This window comes from Aphis gossypii, chromosome 1 (genome assembly GCF_020184175.1).
Source record: "Aphis gossypii isolate Hap1 chromosome 1, ASM2018417v2, whole genome shotgun sequence".
NCBI lineage: Eukaryota > Metazoa > Arthropoda > Insecta > Hemiptera > Aphididae > Aphis > Aphis gossypii.
In genome coordinates, this window is record NC_065530.1 from 53,641,381 (window position 1) to 53,664,063 (window position 22,683).

The following is a 22,683-nucleotide window of genomic DNA, read 5'->3' on the forward strand; positions in this document are numbered from 1 at the left end:
ATTTTGTTTTGAAGAATATTTATTTCTATTCTTTGAAAACTGTTAAGTTTACATATTTATAAAGTAGGTATCTAATAAGTATCTACCCTTAAGTCTAAAATGTAATAAAACAATTTTTTTTAAATCTCTCTCACAGCAAATATAACACCTATAGTAGTAGTATTACATATTATAAATGCATTTAAGTGCTTAAAAATACTTTTACAAGCTTACTTCATTAATCACAATATCATCATACATAAATAAAAATCACTGAAATAGAATACAGTTTAAAATGTTTCTAAAACTAGTGTTAGAAAAAACAAAACATATTTCTACCATCAAATAAATGGTTTACTTAGGACATATGTAAATTAGCTTTATTAGATTAACAAATTATATTCAATAAATTTAATAACAGTTAAATATATATAAAAAAAAAACTGTCAATTATTAATATTTTAAATATACTAACTAAATTTCAAATAAAGCTTATATAGTATCAATAGTTTTTGTTTTAATACATAAAATCTTTGACATTTATTATGTAAATTTATATTGTTTATTTTTAGCATGAATTGAGTAATTTTGATCAATTATAGATTTTATGACAATGTAAAAAGTATTCTCATTTAATTTTGTCTATAGTGAAAAGAAGAAATATCTAGTACAGAAAACTATTTTATTACTATTTCTTAAGTTGTTTTTTTTTAATTATTTTTCAAATTGAATAATAACAAGATTCATGCATATTAACAAAGCATTTGAGGTCAATTTTTTTAAAAAACCATAAAAAAAAGTAAAACATAAATAATAAATTTAACTAGTTTTTATAGAGATAAATTATAAGAAAAAATAATATTTAGTGTCTTGGTAGAACAAATAAAAACAAATGAAATTTTCTTAATAAATTGGACACCATGTATTTATACAAATACCTTATTACATACATTTTTAAATATTTTGAGACCCGCTTTTGTGCATACTTTGATTTTATATACTGAAATATAACATAACATATTAATGTCCAAGTTGTGGTCGATGATGTTGTTGTTCTTCGTTATCCACCAAATAAGTAAGAAAGGCAGTGAACAAAAATATTCCAGTCAATATTCCCAGGGTACCCGTAGATGTATAAGAGAAAAATGTGTAAAACTGGATTCTAGCATACCACAGTAATGATATTATTATTGTGATTAAAGCAGATAACAATGTTGCCAAATTCCATTCGCGTTGAACTGGTCCAGGTTGACGCTGACCATGACGTATCATATTTGGTAGTGGTTGCTCATTAGTATCATGGTTTACAGGATCAGGGGTTTGTTGGGCATTAGCTGTAGGACGAGGCTGATGTATAAGACAGTGTACAACACAGTTATCATGAAGACCACAACTACTTAGTGATGCTTCATCATCATGTAATACTTTTCCTTGAAATATCAAACGAATAATTTTATTTGATGATAGTTCATTGGTAAAATGTCTCCTAAAATAAAAATAACAACATAATATTTACAAAAACATATTCATTCATTGTTCAATTGTTACCATACCTTTTGAAAACACCAACATTTTCTTGTAGCCTTCCTTGAACTAAACGACAATTATCATTTAAATATTTAAGTCGTATTCTTATAGAGTCTTCATACATCTGTGGTTCATTATCAATATCATTGGTACTATCACTTTGACTAGATTCATTTAACTGTTCAGTTTTGGTTACATCACTATTAGCAGTGGTAGGATTATCACTTTTATTTTGAGAATTATCATTGCTCAAAGTTGAATTTGTTTGAATTGCATCATTTAATGGAACTGTTTCAGCTGTTGATTGTTCAGCTGAAATTATTTATTTCATAAACTTATTACATAAATAACTAAAAATAAAATTACTGCAAGTAAATAGAGTGATGCTAAAAGCAATAGTCGTTATTTATAGTTATATTAATCAATGGTAAAGATTATTGGTTAGAGCTATAAAAAATAAACTTCTTTAATCAAAAACATAAATTATTAGAGGCTATTCATCAAGAATAATTATTAATGTATTGCATAGTGGTATCTATTAAATGACTATTATTAAAAGTTAAGTATGAATAATTAAATTTATTATCAATAAATACACAGTTAAAATGATATTGTAATTTTTAAAGGTACTGGTTCATTAAAGATCTGTCATTAATCATTAATAATTTATCAATTTTGAGAATATTTATCTTCTAATTTCTAGGGCGATAGCTTTTACAAGAGTATTTTTCTGAAACAATTATTGAAATCAACAATAATATCTAATATGCTTACTTATTGCTGGACTAGGAATTACAGGCGCAGCTCTTGCAGTATCGTGGTGTCTTCTTCTTGTACGCCTTTCCAAAATGAAAACAGCACCACGGAATATTTGCATTTCGGCTACTTGTGTAGACATCCATAACAATACAATTAGCACAACAACAAATAGTATTCCAAAAAACTGAATAACTTCATCACCAAATCCCTCCACTAATGCCATATCTACATAATTATAAATTAATAAAAATGAACACTGTAGTCTGCATTTATCATCAATGGTATGCAAATAACTTACTGTTTTATTTTACTCAAGAATCACGATTCTTCAGTTTTTCCCACTCATTTACATGATTATTGTATTAACACCAAATACAACTACCTAGGTAGTGCTTCATTATTATAGTATTAAGTATCAACATTCACTATATTTATTTTATTATTATTGGATTATACAATTTCAAGGTTGTTAAAATATTAGTATTTTTAATGATTACGGTAAAACAAATTAACTTAAGTAAACTACGAAAGATATTAAACTAGTTTGAGCCCTTGAAATCGAAGGCCAAATATACAATTTTAAATTTAATCTCAATCTAGATGTCAACCATAGATTATTGAGCGACTTGCGACTTCGCGAATTGCAACTATCAGCCTATTTTTCCAATTTATTAAATTAAAAAAAAAAATACATTAATAAATTTATTATTGATAATATTATAAACATATGACAACAAAACCTGTTACCAAGTAAGTAAACAATTATTATTCATACTACTAACGCTATCTCGTATTCTGGTGTACAACTTCTAACTGGAATTTATTGGCTGAATAAGTAAATGGTAAAAAACAATATAATAATATGTACTATAAAAATAATAACTAAGGTAAAGGCATAAAGCATAGACTGGATCATGACGAAATAACTGACATGGACTGGATAAAATAGATATATTATAGGATTTATAGTAAATTGAAAATTCAAAGTACATTGATCACAGATATATAATAAATATCTATGATATTGATAGTTATACTTATGTACTTATATCATGAACAGAAGTTTTTATGAGGTATAATTTACACCATATACATTTATAGTTATAAGTACTTGTTTAGTACAAAATATTCACCTTGGGTAAATGGTAATTTTTTTTTGAAAAATAAAATTGTAGAAGCATAAATAGAACAATAATTTATAATAATTTTTTTTTTTTAAATTTTTATCACTAAATCTATTATTGAGAACATGAATATTCTCCAATGTTCATGAATGAGTAATATCTACAGCCGTGATAGTAAAAAATACAGATATGTATTAATATCCGTATACCTAAATATTAAACGTGGTGATTACTGATAAATGATAAAAAATATTTATTATTAATTCCTGAATAAAATTGTTGATAATTTTGTTGTATAATTTATAAAATGCAGCTTATTATTCAAGCTTATTTCGAATTACGATGGCAAAAAATAAAAGTCAAAAGATTTTTAACCAAAAATTATCCACTGTTACAATACCTATTAATTTTAATAGTAATAGGTACTACATAAAATACATGGTTTGAAATGTTGATAGATTTTCGATACATTTCATAAACCATAATCGGCATAATCAGATTGTTTATGGAAAGTTTTATTCCAAAAATGAAGTCCACCCCCACTGTCGTTCTCATAAGTAAAAAATAATAGGTAGAGTATGAGGTACTCTATTAATATTCTATAAGTAAATATCACAGGGCATGGGCTAAGATTTGAAAGATCATGATATATTATGAATACTATGTATTAGGAAAAATTAGTTTATAATGTTTCACTTGTAATATAGGTAATATAATAAATTGCCTAATTTAAAGTTTCAATATTTAGGCTATACACTTACAGTATTAACTTGCATATAATAATTAATACAAATAGACAACTATAGTCTATAAAATAATTAACAGACAATCATGACTTTATGAGTATGTTATTACAAAAAAAAAAATATCAGTAGAAATACGAAGGGATAGTCCATCAATAGTAACCGTAGTCCTTGTCATGGATTTAAAATATTTTGTCCATAGCTTATGGAAATCAAAAGCACTGTTAGCAACTATAATTGTAAAGGCTACTGTATAATTTTCTAATATCTATAGTCATTAGTCTTTAATACATAAAAAAATCAAAATTGTAGGCCATACCAGACTTAATTAAAATACAATATTATCATATTGCTGTTGTATTACAGAATGGATTAAAAATTAATAAAAATCTATAGGTACCACTAGTCTCCCGAAATAATTATATCCTGACTCCTGAGACTCCCGGTTAATCTTCCTACAATATACATAACGTTCCACTATTCATTTTTCAGTTCCCAAAGCTAATGTTCCTCCGTTATAAATATAAATAAAATAAGAGATTAATGGGTTATAATTATTAATTTTAAAATATAAACATAGAATTTGTAATTAAAAACTTTACAGATAATAATTAGTAATCATCAGTTGACAATTTTACATTATCATGGTTTATTTTGGTCTTTTGACTTTTGGCTTTTAGGCACGAACGACAAGCTTAGCCGAAGCCACAAGTTGACAAGTCACAAGTGCACTACGCCAATTGATTTTTATCAAATGGGGGCTGCTGTTGCGACAGTAAAACCGTTGGCCACACTGCGACCGGTCCAGTGGTGCGCGGCCACAGGCCGGGGACACATCCGTCGACTCGAGGTTCGGTTGGTACGAGCGCCAATGGTTCTCTCCCCTCGTCTATCCTGCCGACCGTATCGTGGAATCGTGGTTCCGTTTACATCGGTTTACAAAGTACAGACGGCCGACGGGGAAAAAAAAAGATATAAGCGGTTAGTAATATGTCATTCGGTTTCGCGACTTCACGATCTTGTTTGGGCGCCGTGCTCAGGTGATTCGCGCATCCGTGTCCACGACGTCGGACCCATGTCCCATCTTTCGGTCTGAACCCGACGCCTTGCCGTGCCCGTCACCCGCGCCGGATATCCAAGCTCGCGGGTGCTCCTGTGGCCGCCACTGCAGCTGCCCGCCGGTTCGTCCGTCGTCCTCACGACGGGCCTGGTCCACAGTCATCCCCGTCCACGACCGCCCGGCGGCCACCGCCACCGGATATCCACGCTCTTGCAAATGGCCGACTTTGGACGTGGGCCAGTTATGTAAGGGGCCCCGCCGCACGACAGTGACGACACACCGCCACCTCCTCCGCCGCCGCCACCACCTCTACCACCACCTCCACCACTTTCCCGCCCGCGCTCGTCACCGTGAGTGGCACCGCATTACTAGTCGTCGTCGTCGTCACTCGGCAGTGACTTTGGACACATAATCAGACTTCGCCCAGAACGGATAGCGGCTACGTCGCGCAAAGGTAACGTATTTTGCAATTTTTTGGAAGTTAATATTTTTTTTTTTCGATCTCGTTCGCGATTCCTCTCGGGTGTACCCAGGTTCTTTCCGTGGACTCCGCACTCGCGCCACGACCTATAAATATCGGGTGCCGAGCCCGATCGGTAGGATCGACGCAAGGGACCGGACGTAAGCGCTCGGAATTTTTTTACACTCCTGTCCGCGCGCGTGAAGGTGACCTAAATACGTCGTCGGTGTTACGGATGTGGCGCGCGCGTAGAATGTAGAACGACGTCGTTGGCGACCGCCTAGGAGTGTGATGTAGCAGTCGTTTGGCGAAACGAGGTGGACGGAGGGCGGCGGAGTGTTGGGCGGCAGTGGCAGCAGTACGGTAGGGAATATCGTTCGTCCAAGGGGCCACGACCGGAGGCGGCAACTGGATTTCGGTTCTCGTTCTTTAGTCTTTACACATTACGCAGTGCCGTCGCTGCCTGACCGCCTGCCCGCCCGCTCGCCCTCTCGCTCCGACGACCTGCTGCGGCTAATTCGTTATGCGCGTGAAAATACTAACGCAATACACCTGCCGCCGTTAACGGTGCGCGGTTGACGATACGCTTCAGGATTTTTACATATTATATTTTTTCCACTCTGGGCGGGAGTGGTGCCGCGTGTGCGTGTGTGCGGAACGAACAATCGGCCGGCTGCACCTCCTTCTGGTCCGGACACGGTGGAATTGTTCTAGGAAAACGAGTGTGTGGGACGTCTGCGGCGACTACGACTGTGTAATCGCTGTCGTCGTCAAACGGTGTCTCTTACGACCGTGCCAGTTTGTTGTGCGAATCTCGCTCGGTAATCCATCAGAACTCGTCGAGACGGTCTTGGAATTTTTTTTTCATCTCGAAATCACCGTTAGTTACTCAGTAGTCGGTACCTACGTCTTGAGCTCTCGGCATACTGGTATCTATTAACAATATTTATAATAACATTAAAATTAATCGTGAATAATAATAATATTATTTATTATTTCATAATTCTTTCGCGTTTTGTTATCATTTATTATTGATAAGATAACATCTAGGCTTACCAAAATTTGAATTTTTCGTTTTTATCATCACGCCATCGTGTTTTAGAGGGAAATAATCGTATTCAGAACATTTTGATCACCGTGCGCGCGTGTAAGATTTCATAGTAAATTTATTTGTGTAAATATGATATACAGTAGCTGCAGCTGTTGCCTTCCAATTATTATTGTTATCACGTTTCTCCTCAGAACAACCGATTCTTTGAAAATGATTGTTGTTATATTATTAATATAGGTAATAGGTATATATATACCGACTTCTTTATCATTTAGTACAATATTACAATTATTATTAATGCATTATTATTATTTTGCTTTGCAAATAATATATACAAATAATTAATTTGCTTACTGCCTACTAAAGTGTTGAGAACGTTTTAGAAATAAGTATCGACAAATTTACGAACTTTGAAAATTTAAATTGAAACAAACTAATCTTTTTAAACTTTTAAGTATAAAATATACATTATAAATAAATAAACGAAACCATATTAAAATCAAATAGTATAATTAATGTTGTTTTCTTTTTTTTTAATAAAATTTTAAATAAGTGAATTTTCCTTGTAATTGGCTATATATTTAAATCTTTAAGTTATGATTTGTAAATAAATATTTTTATTTTTATTCTCGTTTATTTAATATAGCTATTTTGTATTAATAATTCAAGTAGGTACGAGGTACCTAAACTATATATATATTTATAATTTTTATATGGGTATCTAGTTATGAGTTATTTTGTCTAAATACAACTTTTTGATTTTCACATGGATACCCATTGAATATTCATTATACATAGATAACGATTATTAGTGATGTTAAATACCTTGAATTTTGAGGACAAGCTCAACATTTTTTAATTCTTTAGTATTATTAATATAAAATTTGTTTTAAAGCAGTTGACAAAAAAAAATATTTAATACCCTCTTATGGCTTTAACTAATTTATACTTCAAAAATTAAAATGTGTTAGTGACTAAAGGAGACAACTATTATTGTTTCATAGTTTTCTCTCTATCGATATTATTAGATTCTGAGTAGAGCGATGAATGTATTGATGTATCAATGATATGTGTTTTTAAATTTTAAAATAAATTTAATTATTGTACCCATTAGTTTTTATATTTATGAGTACTCACATAATTCACTTATTCATAATCATAGCTATATCATCACTAACTTAAGAATCATTTTAGTAAATATTACATAGGTATATATTCTGTTATTAACTTGTTTAATTATCTTAATAAATTAATTCATTTTACCTTATTTTCATAAAATGTGTAAAAAAAAAATCATATTATCAGAGGCGGACTGAGGCCAAAAATATTATGGGATTTGAACCTAAAATGGCCATATTAGAAAAATATATACATATATAATAATGTTAACGTTAATACAAATATACAACTATAACACATTTAATGTATTAAGTAAATGGTCATAAATTTTACATTTTGGCATTGGCCCACTCAGAGATGTCCTGGTTTAACAGTCTGGTGTGGCATACCAAAGGCCTTAATTTACTATAAACAAAATTGATCATAAGGTAGTGAATTAGTATATATCTTCTTACCCCTACATGATTATAAACTCAGTACCTCGATTGGGAATCACGGCCTAACGGCCCTGGGCAGGCTGATATTGGATATGTATAATAAATATGTCATCAACAATAGTAATAGGAATTATATTTAATAAAAAAAATTATGATGAAAATTGAACATATTTTATTTCTGATGTTATAAAATGTATAACTTAAACCTTTGGTTTGTTTTAGGATATAACCAATGTACTGTTGTCACTTAAGGGAATACTTTTTTTTGTTTTATTTTCTATATTGAACCAGTAAACATGTTTGTTGAGAGAATTAATTTCTTAACAATTCTATTTTAAATATGGTAAAATGTTTATTTTGCGTTATTTATTTAATAATAAGTTTATAATATAATTTTTGTTTGTTTTAGGAATCCAATCGATCTATACAAAATAATAAAATGTCACGATTACATCACATTCAACCAGAAGTAAGTAAAAATCTATAACTATTTCTGTTCAAATAATATTTTTCAACTATGCAATTGTTTAAAATATTTTTAATATTTATTTATTTTAAAACTTCCATTTCAACTCAAATGTATTATTTTTCATAGTACAATTTTGACCATTGATTACGTTTTATAATATCTTGAAAACTGTATTTTTCATCAATAAATAAATTAAATTTTATTATCAATTTATTTTAATTTTTATTGAAGTGTCATTATGGTTTTGTGTAAATTAAATTTAAATTTTTAAACGATTTTAGGTATCAATTTTTGCTGTATCTCCGAATCCTCCACCCAAACCAAGGAAAATTAAAAGTGAACCTCCTCCTTTAAAACCAGCAATATGGCCTTCAAAGCAACCTCCAGCGTCGATGCAATTACAACAATTCTTAAAAGCTCAGCGCCTGAGTCAAAAGCAACTTGTTCAAAGAGGGCCCCCGCCACTTAACAAAATGCAATATTTTGCTAATGATAGCCGAACAGAGTATCAAAAACAACAACAGGCAATGCACCAAAAAATGATGCAGCAACGTGCCATAATCAATAGCCATACCAACAACAATAGTATACGGGAAGATTCTCCAAACCCAATGGATTTTCTAGAGGTATCTATCTAGTTAAATTAAGCTACAATTTTTCTAAGCTTAAATTTTGAATATTTGTTATTTGTGAATTTTTAGATTGGAGTTCATGCTGGTAGCTGTATTAATCTTATTGATATTCCAAGGGATAAACCGAGATCCAACTTAAAATCGGTAATGTGTTAAAACTATAAAATATAACATATTGAAACAATTTTTTAATTTTTATTAGTACTTAAAACCTCATTTATTCATCTTATATTATTATTGCATCCAAAACTGCAAAAGTTATAAATCTTAAACAATTAATTACAATATTTACAATCATGATTTAAATAAGTATTTTTGGACTAAGACAATATTATGTTTCAATTTATTAATAAAAATCCTGATGAAATTAACAAAATAATATACTATCATTCATTCATTTTAAAAACCAATACAGAATCTATATTAAAATTTCTTCTCAAAAACTAAAAATGAAAAATTTTAAAAACTCAAATATTAAAAATATAAACCTTCTATATATTCAAAATTGTTTCAATGCCTATTTTTTACTATTTTATCTTATTTAAAAATTTTCAATATTACTTAACTAATATTATTAATTATAATTATAGGGAGGAAATATATCTCAATCAGATTCTGGTAGTCGTCGCAAAAATGCTAATCCAAGAAAAGTAGCTCGAGAAAATGAAATTGAACCACCAGGACCAAGTGATCATTTTCTGCTTTCTCAAATTAAACAAGAAAACCTTCGTCAATCCTGCTTGTTATGTGAGCGAAATTTTAGTAATAAAAATGATCTAAGTCAACATATATCTGAAGTACATGGTATTGAACCTTCAGATTTACATAAACTAAATGGACATTTGGGTGAAGATGAAGAGCTTGCTGAAAGTATGATGGAAGCTGAAACTGTATTTTTTTGTGAAGTATGTACTAGAGAATTTCAAGACAAAGCTAGTCTTTGGTTACATATGGTTAGAGGTCACAAACAAGAAGCTGCAGTGACATGTGGAGTGTGCATGAAAATCTGTAGTGATAGTAAATCTTTAATGGAGCATGTAAATATCCAACATCCTAAAAATTGTGATACGGCTGATTCCGTTCAACGTAGGTATAGATGTCAAGTTTGTGCACGACAACATGATACCAAGAAAAAAATGATGAGACATGTGGTTATCCACACAGTATACGATAATGATGGTCAAATTATCGATCCTGATAAATTAATTATAATTAACAATAATTTTCATCCAACTAAATCTTCAAATAATGAACATTACACAATTAGCTGTCAAGTATGTCATAAAGTATTTCCAAGCGAAGAAAAACTTTTACGACACATGTCTTCTGTTCATCTGATGACTGGTTGTGATGATATGATTACCACAACAGCTGTTACAACCACTGGTAATTCTTCTCAAAGTAGTTTTGTGAATCGCTGTGAATTATGTGGTGAATCATGTGGTTCACGTACTGAAAAATGGTGGCATGTGCTTAAAGAGCACGGTACTAATGAATCACTTATATGTCCAAAACCAGACTGTAGAAAATTATTTGTTTCACAATCTTTACAAATTGAACATCAATCTCACCACGAAACCCAAGGTGAACTTCCTAATACCTGTGAAGTATGTGGACGGTTATGGCCTAACAGAAATGATTTTTACAAACACATCATGGCTGTACATGCTGAATGTATGCCTTTATTATGTGGTATATGTTTAAAAGTTCATGTAGATGTACCAAAACTCAGAGAACATATAAAAGAAAAACATGAACCTTTAGTATCCAAGGAAAATGCTATTTATTGTGATATATGTGGTCGCACATACACTAAATGGTCAAAAATGATGAGGCATAGATCAATTCATAATGTTGAAGATCAGGTATCTCACTTTGTAACAGATCAATTAACTGAAGTAAATCTAAAGTGTACATTATGTCCTGATACTGAATTTAAAACTGTTGAAGAAATATCTGAACACAGAAAGAATGACCATCAACTGCATGTATGTGATCTTTGTTCAAAATACTATAGTGGCAATAATCATTTATGGAAGCATGTCAGTAGACAACATAAAGGTCATCCAGATGTCACATGTAGCTTATGTGCACGAACATCTGCTTCTAAAGTTCACCTTAAAAGGCATATGATCAAATATCATTCTGATCCTGTAGATCAGCTTATAGACAAGTCAAATAATAGTATTTGTGCAGAATTAAATGCCATTCATCAATGTATAAGATGTGATAAAGTGTTTAGAATTAGAAGTTTACTGAAGAAACATCTTAAATACTGTAAAGGTAAAAGAGATGTAATGCCAATACCCAAAGAAAAAGGTCATTATCCTTGTACAAAATGTGGTAAAACATTTGAATACCAAACTTACTTAAATAGACATTTAAAGCATAGCCACTTAGTTCAGTATTGTGAGATATGTTCTGAAGATAAAACTGGTGAACATTTTGATAATAAAATGTTATTAATGGATCATATCAGAGAAAAACATGGAAACGATCCTGAGTTGTGTTGTGATGTTGAAGGTTGTGACAAAGTTATGAGAACTAAAGTTGATTGCCAGAAGCATAAACGTGATCATGTTCGTAAAGTATTTTCATATGTTTGTGAATTTTGTGGAGATATGCACTCAAATAAAAAAACCTATAGAAAACACTTAAGACAGCGGCACAAAGGTAATACACAGTATTTATGTGGTGTGTGTATGGAAGTATGTGTAGACAATGATGGATTATCAAAACACTTACACGAAGCACATCCTCAGACATTTTCCAAGTCAAATATTTGCCAGATTTGTGGGAAAATGTTTACTCTTGGAAGTAAAGTTGGAGAACACATAGATAAAATTCATGGAAAAAATTTAAAACCTTGTAAAATTTGTTGGAAAGTATTTAGCGATATGGATAAACTTAAAGATCACATTGAAAATCATCCAGCAAAAGAGGAATTCCCCAAAGTAGTTACTCCAGTGAAAAAGCCAATTGAACCAAAACCAAAAACTCCCAAGCTATATGGTCTTCCTAAAGAACTTGCTGAGCTGGGTTTCAATGAAGAGCAACAGGAAAGTTTGAAACGAGATATAGACGACGTTACTTCAGATATAAACACAAAGAGACTGAGAAAATTACATTCGTGTACAGTTTGCTACAAAAGTTTTAGATTTGAAACAGATTTATATGATCACAAACGAGAAGAGCATTCGATTATTGAAGATAGTTATATGGAAGAAGAAACTGAGCGCAAAGAACAACAGTCATCTATACCAAAAAGTAATAAAACTGTGTGTGGTATATGTAAAAAAGAATGGATTAGTTTGAAACATTTTTGGCAACATTTAATTAGAGCTCATCGCACAGAAGCTGCATTTGTTTGTGGTATTTGCTGTAAAATAACTAAGAATTATGACGAGTTAGCTTTACACTTAGATACTGTTCATCCAAATGCCACAGTTTTGTCATTATTTGCTTGTGATGTTTGTGGTCGTAATCACAATGCATTTTCAAAACTCCAAAAACATCGTATTATACATTCGACTGCACCACCTGCGTTCCCAAAATTCCATTGTGATGAATGTGAACTGGTTTTTAATTCTAAATCATATGGACAGAAACATATTTTGAGCCATGGACCTGGTAGTAAATTATGCAAAGGTAAAGATTTATGTCAAGAAATGGATGATGACATGTTGGATGAACAAATTGAAGAGGAAGAAGAAGAGGAGGAGGAGGAGGAGGTAGAAGATGACGTAGATGTTAAAGTAGAAGATAGTGCAGATGCTGTTAAAGATGAATATGACACAGATGTTAAAATAGAAAATGAAGGAGATGAAGAGGAGGAAGAGGAAGAGGAGGAGGAAGACGTTGAACAAAACGATGACGATGGAGATGAAGATAATGATAATGAACAACTTGATGAAGTAGAAGATGAAGAAGACGTAGAACAGAATGCAGAAGAAGACGATGACGACGATGAACAAAATGACGATGCTGATGCTGAGGAAGATAAGGAACAGATTGAAGCAGATGATGACGATGAAGATGTTGAGGAAAATGGTGTTGATGATCAAGATGATGATGAAGAGGAAGAAGATGACGATGATGAAGTCTAATTTAGGTTCCTATTATTAAGTTATTGAGCTTTCGAAGTTGTTGTGTAAAATCTGTTGTTTTTCTATTTATTTAATTTATACAAAGAACTTTTAATGACCAAACCATTTGGAAGTCAATATATTAGAAAAAAATACATAATATATGATATTATTTAAAGACTGGTACCTATACTTCCAATGATTGGCAAAATGAATACATACCTACCTAATTCTTGGTATCATTACATATTGTATATACTTTTTATACTTAATATAGGCATGGGTTTTGTTCTGTGTATTACATTTTTATATTAATATGCATACATAATATATATATATATAATTTATTTTTAACACCAAATAAATAATCATTGTATTATATTTTTGTTATTTACTGTTAAAAAGGCACTTTAATACCTGTTACGCTATTTTTTGTAAATATTCTTTCAACTTCATTGACATTGTATAGATAATACCCAAATACATATTATATTAAGTGTACGAATTTTTTGAAGTAAGATTGTACGTTATTGTAGAAATTATTTACTAAGCAAACTTATTTTTCAACCAAACTGTATGCGTAATTTTATATAATCTGTGTGTAGTCAATATAATGTCGTAAGGGTTTTTTCTACTTGAATTTTACTTGGATCAAAAAGTATAGACGTATCTAATCAATTATACAATAAACCATAAAACCATTATTATTTTTGTCGTTTAATTTTATTTATTATTGTCTTGATTAATTTTTCGTATCCTAATTACTCAGTTGGTTCATCCCTGAATCGCTGCAATTCACGATTACATCATAATGCCAATAATTGATCTAAATGATCACTGACTGCTGATGTTAAAATATCGTTCCTCAATAAATATTAAATACCCTCGATGTTTTAATTTGTACTGTTGAAGTGCTTGTAAATTCATGAATGACAGACACGGCAGGTATTTGGATGTCAAATGATTGCTACTCATTGACAAGTCACAACTTCACACCAACTCATACGTATGTGATTGAACTGTTTAAAGGTACCAAAAACTGACAAGTCTATGGTATTAATATAATTATAAACAACAGTTGTATTTTATAAGGTTAAAATAACGCAATATTTTTATTAATTATACTTTCTACGTTATCTAAGTACCCAACTAATTAACGTGTAACGAATACGCAGCTCCATTGAAATTGTACCGAAAGAAAAACAGTCTTCAAATTTTTTTTTATCTCACCCTTCATAGCCTCATAGGTACTCTGACACTCATTTTAACTTGTAAGTCTGACGTTTGTAACACGTCTTGTAAACTTATCTTAATTCATGGTTGTATAACCCGTCCAGTTCATCTTGACCGTCTGCTGACGTCACAGACCACCATCATAGTTTGTATTACTTTACATTATAACTTATAAGATAGTAATCATAACGGTCGCCGATGGCCGAGATGAACTGGACGGGTTACACAAGGTAACGGTTCTGTCCGAAGTGTAGGTAGCGTATAGCGAAAATATATCCAACTTTTTTCTCAGTCGAAGGGTAGAAAGAGGTAAATGAGAACTGAGAAGCAATTCCACTGTTCCGTGATGCTAAATACAGTAAGCACAATATTAATAATCAATTAATTTTGATTGACAAAAAAAAAAAATAATAATAAGTCTATTAAATTATTTATATTTAACCGCGTTATCATGTGACATTTTTTTTTTGTATTGTTAAATGACCAACAGGAGTTCCCCGGCTCCCACCCCTGTTAAATACAATCGTGTGACACCTCCACATCACCACTACTTGACACCAATATTTAACCCTAACTCGGTAAATTTATTCGACATATTTTCTAAACTTAGACAAGCTATAGACAGTCGACAGAAATTTTAAAGACTCCCCTCAATGCATTTTTTTAAGGTCGTCCTTGGGTATAATAACCGTGGACATAGGTATGTATAGGTATATTATTATACAGCCTGAACGTAATGAAAGAGAACAGTTAGAGAACAATATTGTTCGATACACTTAACGACTAGGTATAATATTATACCAGTGGGGTCTCAAACACGCGTCTCGCGAGTTCTTTCTATGTGGTCCGTAATGAATATTTATTTCTGCACAAGTTTTTATTTTTATTTATTTTAGACTTAAAATGAGTTTTAAAAAAAATGCTTTGCCCGCTAACGTTTGCCGTAAGTGTATTATGTGGCCCGTTGGTAATTTGAGATGCATTATATTTTCATATGATGGCTGTTGAGTGATTTGGGCCGCGGCTAGATCGACACATTTTTATAGTTTGTCCGCAGCCCGCGAGGGTATCACACATCCTTCGAAAACATACTTTAATTGAATCGAGGAAAAAAATCGATAAGGGCGCGTCTGCTCCATCTGTCCCCGAGCTAGACGTACACTGTACGTGGTACGTCTGTACCTATAATAGTGGGTATGTCAATATGACGTGTAAATTGCAGCAGTAGTGTAGTGAACGATGACGCAAAAGGACGACTTTTGACCCTTATTATTTGTTATTTTGATACGTGTATTAAGTACCTATATTATAATAATATCATACTACGAGTATGTATCACAATTCCCAATTCTGGCGATATAGTTGTTGTACTTGAGCTATTCTGTTATACAGTATAGTCAAAATCATCCCAACACATTTATGACATTCTAGTCGAAAACAAACTCCCTCATTCGTAATTAATAATAATAAATCAACAAAATATAAGTTTTACAAATTAAGAATAAACTTAAATTTAGTGATATTGATATAGAAATTAGTACATTACTACATTTTAATACAAGGGTACTGGTAGTTTGTTATAGCCCCGCCATCCATGTATAACAATTAGTACATCGTTTAAATATAAAGTAATGAGTTTATTTATCGATATTTATTAATCTAATAATTCGACGATATATTGATATGTTTAAAAAAATGAAAAAATAATAAATACAATGTTAAAAAAGTACAAAAATTAATTTTAAACACGAAAAAACAACGGACAAAATACGTACCTACTGTGATGTTAGATCAATATTATTTGTTATATCGATCCATATTATATGATAAATGTCTATGATAGGTACTTGTTGGTAATAATAGTCTTTTCTATCGAATTTATTGGATAATTTGAACGATGTATTTATGGCAAATATAAGTATTTAACTAATTTTGTTTTGTCAAAAGACAACTCTAATCTCATTTATTAAATTAGTATACAAACAGAAGGGTGATTGTGATCTAATTTTGAATCCTTTTAACATTTTAAACTTTTAAGGATTATCAATGAAATTATAAAACTACTTTAGTTTTAAGAAAATAACATGATGTTAAATTGTTTATTATTTAATTGTGATGAGCTTTTTCAGGTATAAAATGTTTATAATGCTAATAGTTAGTATTAAGAGAAATATTTCTTTATGTGACTACTTGAAAAATTATGTTAGGTTTGAGTATTTCATTATTATTAAAATGTTGTATATAAATTAAGCTCAAATAAATATGTAAATTTTAATCTCAATTAATGTTAATGGACTGGAAGTGGTAATTTTCGTTAGTGTCTTACATACGTGAAATATAGGATTTTAGACATGTTTTCATTCCAACATATCAATTAATCAAATACCCAACGATAAGAATTTTTAAAACAAATTTAAATTTATGAAGTCTACTTGACATCAACTTTTCAACATTTTTGATTTCAACTTCATAAAAATTGAAATATCCCCTTTTTTAAAATTTGGAAGTAAAATTTAAAATGTGGGAAAGTCAATTTCAAGGAAATTCGATGAGAAATTCCAATCTCATTAGAATTGTTATGTTGTAATAAAAACTTATGTTAGACTAAGGTAAAAAATCACTGCATTCAATCCACTTAAAAAATAAATGAAATGATTGACATCTCATTTAAAGCAGGTAATTATAACATTAGCTATACTAATCTAAAACTCTCTTTTAGCATTAACTCTTGTAATAATAAAGTACTTAAGAATAATAAAATGTTTTTTACAAAAACAAATATTAGCCAAAGTATTTTTAGTTAAAAAAAATTATATTTTGGTTAAATAAAATGTATACAAATATTATACTTCATTAAATGTACTTTGCTATCGCTACAAATGATTTGTACTGAAGCACTAAAAAAATAGGCTTGGAGTTAAATATAGAAGTATAGTATATTAAAATAATTAAATATAACTGACACATCAATGTATTGTAACTTTTATTTGTTATTGGATTTAAAATTTTTGAAAACTATAAAGGGAAAAAATGTCATTTACATTTAATAAAAAAATTATATTTAAAGAAATTGATTTTATTTCCATCAGAAAGAATAACACAATAAAATTAACCAAAATAAAAGAAATAACTTTAAGGACTGCTCTAACTCTAAGATATTATAAATAAATTTTTTTTCTTGAAGCAAATTTTCCAAAACGAATAATTACTATTCTTAGAAAATATGTTAAATACATAGCAATTTCTTTTTAATATGTACTTATTAAGCCAAATCCTTTCAGTCTTGAAGTCATGGTAATTTAATCATCAGGTTCTTGTGTCAATAATAAATTTGCAGCCATATTTTCATTCTTCTCACATGCAAAATATGCCTGCACAACTTGGTGTTCTGGAAAACCTAACGCTTTCAACTGAAATAAATGGAAAATAAATTAATAATTGACAAATGATGATATATTGAAATACTCACTCTATCTATGGCTTCTTTGTCTTGTGGAGATACAGGCACATCATATCCTCCTGGTCCTCTACCAGCAGCTGCTGGTGCTGCTGCAGCACCAGCACCAGCACCTTCATTTGGTTCGTTTAACATGCGAACAAATGCTTCTTGATTATTAGATATCATTTGCAATAGTGCTGGGTTGGTTTGACCAATTTGTTGCAGTACAGAGTTTAATAATTCGGGATTTTGCTGAACAACAGAACGCATTTGTTGAAATGTTGGCTGGTTGCGCAAAAAAGCTAAAGGATCAGCTTGGGGAACTTGGCTACTACCAGTTGAGCTACCTGTGTCTAAAAATAATAAAGAGTAACTCAATTATATAAACAATGAAAAATAAAGCAATAATAATACAAATTAAGGTACTTCCATGTTATCTCAACAACCCAAATATTTCCAAGACTACCTGTTAGAATCATCTGAGTTATCTCGACTACCTCCGTATAGGAATCTACTTATAAATGTACATTTCTGCGTATTTATTTCATCAGTCAGTCTACAGTCCTCCTATTCTTAATAGTAGTCTTTAATTATTATTTACTATACATTACCCATACACTATGTCTAGCCAACATGAATTTAATTTGGCATCGGTAGAGAAGAAAACAGCCTAATATTTTCCAGAACTAAAAATACTAATTTATACTTTTTGTTACTTAATGAATTGCAGAAATCAAGATAATACAGATGAACATAATATGGAGTTTTGGAAATATTCTGGAAGTCCAGATAACATGGTTGTGCACCCAAGGTAGTCAAAATAACACAGAAGTACCCAAATTAAAGATATGATATAGGTAATTTGAGTAAATATTTAATCTTTTTCTACAACCCCTTTGGAAAAATATAAATCATTTTTCGAAATAAAAATGGAAATGGCAGTTCACAAAAAACAGGGTTTTAACAGAATGATATAAGTTATTATTAATAACTAATAAGATCCAAATATTGTATATTCTTAAAATACAGTAAGTTCCCGTTACAACGAACTCCAAGGGACCGATTTTTTTTTCGTTATAACAGAAATTTTGTTGTAACGAAATAGCTTTTGGAAGTAGCTTTTCGGTAGGGGATCTCTATAATTTTTGTTATAATGGGATTTTTCGTTGTATCGATATTCGTTGTAACGGGAACTTACTGTATGAAGCAACTAAATAGTTCAAAATATTTAACTTGAAATAAAAAATAAATACATGTAAGCTATAATCAATGAAAATAAATCTATGTAGTGTATTATGGATATTGAAAACTCAAGAATACTAACAATTTTAAAATGGAATTCATTGTCGAAAATTTATAAAAATAAATAAAAAATATATAAAAAATATTTATAAAAAGTTTGAAAACCGCTGAATTAAAAGTTTCTAGCACAATTATCAAAGATTATTGCAAATAACAGTTTAGTAATTATTAATTTGTAATACAGATAATAATATGTATACCTTACATTTTAAAGTTTTTTATTAATATTCTAATACTATGTCATATCAATAAAAAACTATGTTTAAAAAATTACCTTCACTGAGTAGGCTACTCATAGATTGATTAATAGATGGATCAGCTTGAAGTTCATCAGGTATTCCAGTAAGTAAATATTCAACAGCTCTGTCTGGATTATTAAAACTAGCTCTGAGAGCATTCTCAACCTTAAATTTAAAATAAGAAATTAAAATGGTTTATAATTTATTATAAAATGAATAGAAAAAACCCAATTTTCAACCTGTGATCGTTCATATCCCATATCCATAACATTTTGAACCACTCTTTCATATTCGTCATCAGATGTAATTTCTGATGCAGGTGATTCTATCACTGGTGAGGTTGATTGCTCTTCAACTCTGGGTTGTTCAACTGGTAAAGGAGATCTGTATGAAAAATATTCATTAAAACATTTATTTACAATAATTGTAAGAGAACCATTAAAATATAATTATAAATTTTACTTCTCTGCTGGTTTCTGAGATGTAGAACTTGATGGACTTGGTTTAGTAACAATGCTTGAGGCACTAGAAGTACCAGCAACATTAGTTGCACTAGAAGTACTAGCAGCACCAGCTGCTTTTGAAACCATAACCACCACAAATTTTTTTGAGTCAATGTTACAATCACTTATTTTAGTATCATCACTAAGAATTTTTCCTGAAAATTGTTTATTTATTAACAAAAAAATAAAATAATAATCAAATATAATATTTAATAGTTAACTACATTATGTTAAGATTAAAAAAACCAACCTGCATATATCAATTTTTGGTTTTCTGCCAAATATTCAGATCCTTTTTCAGCTTGCAGTTTTTCCTTTAACTGTCTTACCTAAAAATTTAATAATTATTAAATTAGTAAATGTTTTGTTTTTTACAATTCATATATTAATATTATTATTACATTGCGTAATATACTAAAATTTTTGAGAGATGAACAATTAACTGCCAAGGTTAATCGACCGACAATAACATATATAGTTATTTAATTTCACTCTTTACACTCATATTTTAAAAATGCGGTTTAAGGCACCTAAATATTATAATAGTAAATATTGATGAAAATTTTGAAAATTGGCACTTGTAACTAGTATAGGCTAAAAATAATAAGGCTTATACCGAAATTATTGGAGATTATAATGTAACAGAAATAAATCAGTCATGAAATGAATAAGTATTCCAGGTACTGTATGTTTTATTTAATCAAAACATTTTATAGCACAATAATGAGTAATCAATTGAAACGGTAGCTTTTTTTGACTATAAAATTAGTAGAGTCATCAAAGATACACTGTCTCTGTGCATACATTATATAATAAATAGGTAAAATAGAGGAATATTGTAATATCGTCCCATTACAACAATGCTAAGAAAAATTAGTTGTTAAAAGATATTTAATGCTAAAGAATAAAAATAGAGATAATCTTTTTATTATTGTCAATCGGTTGTCTTGTTGGTACTTTGATTGATTCAAAACCAAAACTTTTAACATTAACATATTGACTGCCATATGACTGTCGGCAGTCATCTGTTATTCTTAAATTGTTTACATTAGTGACCTCCTGTACCCATAGTTCATCATTACTACCATGCCACATGAGTACCGGCAACCATAAATTAATTTGATTTTATATTATTAACTTTTCTATGGTGCTACAATAATGCACTAAAATAAGTGGCGTAGCGGGAATATTTACAATTTTTTTCAAATATATAGGTAGTATACACGAATTTGGAAGACATTGAAAAATATGTTTGGTATATAACAAATACCTATTGAATGAATGCTGACGGCCAACGTGTTAATATAATCATGTATTTTTATAACAAAATTATTTAGTCATTTTATCTGATAACTGTCTATATTAATAAATGTAGACAAAAACTTTTCATTACAAAATTTTAAAATAATACACAATTATTACTTTTTTGCGATTAGAATAGAATAATTTAATCTTTTTTTTATGGGAAAACTACATTTGTAATACCATTATTTAAGATTGAACATACTTTTAATCATACAATCCCCATAATTTAACAAAAGAAATTACTGAATTTGGTCATAATAAATCATAATATACTTATAAGAACGCTAATGCAATCTACTAAATAAATATATCTGATACAAAATATAACAAATGAATAAGTTAAAATAAAACACAATTTTAGATTAAGTATACTGCTTAAGAGTAATATTATAAATTAAAAGTGCACTTAAAATAATAGATTTTTTAATTAGAAAAAGTACTTAATTTAAACTGTGTAAACGCATACAAAATAAAATATATTACCGTTTGATCGGAATCAATTTCCAGTTTGAATGTTTGCTGTTGCAAATTTTTGAATGTGATAAGCATTGTTGATGCTTCCGAATACAGAACTCACAATTGATCTAAGACGTCAATAGATTCGTAAAATACACCGTGTAAGTGTTAGAAACTAGTAAAACCGATTGTATATACTATACAATTAACCATCAACAATGTTAATTTGAATAAACTTGTTAGAACAATGAACGAATAACATTAAAAAATTATCACCGAAAACTATTTTTCTTCGTCGTGAATCCGTGATCGTGATGTGATTGAGCTGATTGAAGCCCGAAGGAAGACAATTATGGTCAATGTGTTGTAGGTACGTATGAAACATAACCTAAACTAACATTACGATATATCATGGAAAAATACAAATAGAGAATTCCGGTTTTCCAGTGTTTTTCAAATTATATAAATCGATCAAGATGAAATTTTTGAATGCTTTGAAAAAAAAAGAAATATATAAGTCAATCTCCGAAGTATAAAGTACAATTGCGTTTCACCAAAAGTTAGAAAAAAAAATGATTTATGGAGATCATATCAAACACAAATTTAATTGGCATAATGTGACGTCACAATCCACGCCCGCGTCTTGTCATCATACCTATAACCAAATCGTGACTATGGGTTTTTGAATAAAAAAATATAACATGGCCATTATTTTATTGTGCGCGTGCGCATTACAATCAACTAATGCTGTTAACGCGCAA

The 22,683-nt window shown here is 30.1% G+C and overlaps 3 protein-coding genes across 6 annotated transcripts; 1 reads left to right on the plus strand and 2 right to left on the minus strand.

The window, feature by feature from the left end:
• Window position 1: 1 nt before the first annotated feature.
• On the minus strand, window positions 2–2,949 carry LOC114120958 (transmembrane and ubiquitin-like domain-containing protein 1). Its single transcript, XM_027983078.2, has 4 exons — window positions 2,564–2,949; window positions 2,281–2,490; window positions 1,533–1,818; window positions 2–1,465 (listed from the first exon to the last, which is right to left on the minus strand). Exons 2-4 carry the CDS (start codon window positions 2,486–2,488, stop codon window positions 1,000–1,002), a joined length of 960 nt encoding a protein of 319 aa, XP_027838879.1. The 5' UTR covers window positions 2,489–2,490; window positions 2,564–2,949; the 3' UTR covers window positions 2–999.
• A 2,044-nt stretch (window positions 2,950–4,993) lies between these two features.
• Window positions 4,994–14,152, plus strand: LOC114120965 (zinc finger protein 836-like). 4 transcript variants are annotated; one of them, XM_027983089.2, is made up of 6 exons: window positions 4,994–5,646; window positions 8,482–8,602; window positions 8,669–8,728; window positions 9,010–9,354; window positions 9,430–9,504; window positions 9,951–14,152. In XM_027983089.2, the coding sequence occupies exons 2-6, from the start codon at window positions 8,600–8,602 to the stop codon at window positions 13,464–13,466; spliced, it is 3,999 nt and encodes a 1,332-aa protein (XP_027838890.1). In that variant the 5' UTR covers window positions 4,994–5,646; window positions 8,482–8,599; the 3' UTR covers window positions 13,467–14,152. The 4 variants fall into 4 exon arrangements, with proteins under 4 accessions (XP_027838890.1, XP_027838891.1, XP_027838889.1 ...); XM_027983088.2 differs by lacking the exon at window positions 4,994–5,646 and adding an exon at window positions 5,653–6,581; XM_027983090.2 differs by lacking the exon at window positions 8,482–8,602.
• Window positions 14,153–17,733: 3,581 nt separating this feature from the next.
• On the minus strand, window positions 17,734–22,268 carry LOC114120955 (UV excision repair protein RAD23 homolog B). Its single transcript, XM_027983074.2, has 7 exons — window positions 21,950–22,268; window positions 20,412–20,490; window positions 20,121–20,316; window positions 19,898–20,042; window positions 19,694–19,823; window positions 18,148–18,470; window positions 17,734–18,088 (listed from the first exon to the last, which is right to left on the minus strand). Exons 1-7 carry the CDS (start codon window positions 22,013–22,015, stop codon window positions 17,978–17,980), a joined length of 1,050 nt encoding a protein of 349 aa, XP_027838875.2. The 5' UTR covers window positions 22,016–22,268; the 3' UTR covers window positions 17,734–17,977.
• Window positions 22,269–22,683: the final 415 nt, after the last annotated feature.

Bases quoted from the DNA above. Each gene is read 5' to 3' on its own strand.
- LOC114120955 (XM_027983074.2), bottom strand. From the start codon at position 22,015: ATGCTTATCACATTCAAAAATTTGCAACAGCAAACATTCAAACTGGAA. The intron at 20,317-20,411 runs GTTGGTTTTTTT...AACAATTTTCAG, and splicing joins CCAAAAATTGATATATGCAG to GAAAAATTCTTAGTGATGAT. The intron at 18,471-19,693 runs GTAATTTTTTAA...TATTATTTTTAG, and splicing joins GAGTAGCCTACTCAGTGAAG to ACACAGGTAGCTCAACTGGT.
- LOC114120958 (XM_027983078.2), bottom strand. From the start codon at position 2,488: ATGGCATTAGTGGAGGGATTTGGTGATGAAGTTATTCAGTTTTTTGGA. The intron at 1,819-2,280 runs GTAAGCATATTA...AAATAATTTCAG, and splicing joins AATTCCTAGTCCAGCAATAA to CTGAACAATCAACAGCTGAA. The intron at 1,466-1,532 runs GTATGGTAACAA...TTTTTATTTTAG, and splicing joins AATGTTGGTGTTTTCAAAAG to GAGACATTTTACCAATGAAC.
- LOC114120965 (XM_027983089.2), top strand. The intron at 8,729-9,009 runs GTAAGTAAAAAT...AAACGATTTTAG, and splicing joins TACATCACATTCAACCAGAA to GTATCAATTTTTGCTGTATC. The intron at 9,355-9,429 runs GTATCTATCTAG...GTGAATTTTTAG, and splicing joins ACCCAATGGATTTTCTAGAG to ATTGGAGTTCATGCTGGTAG.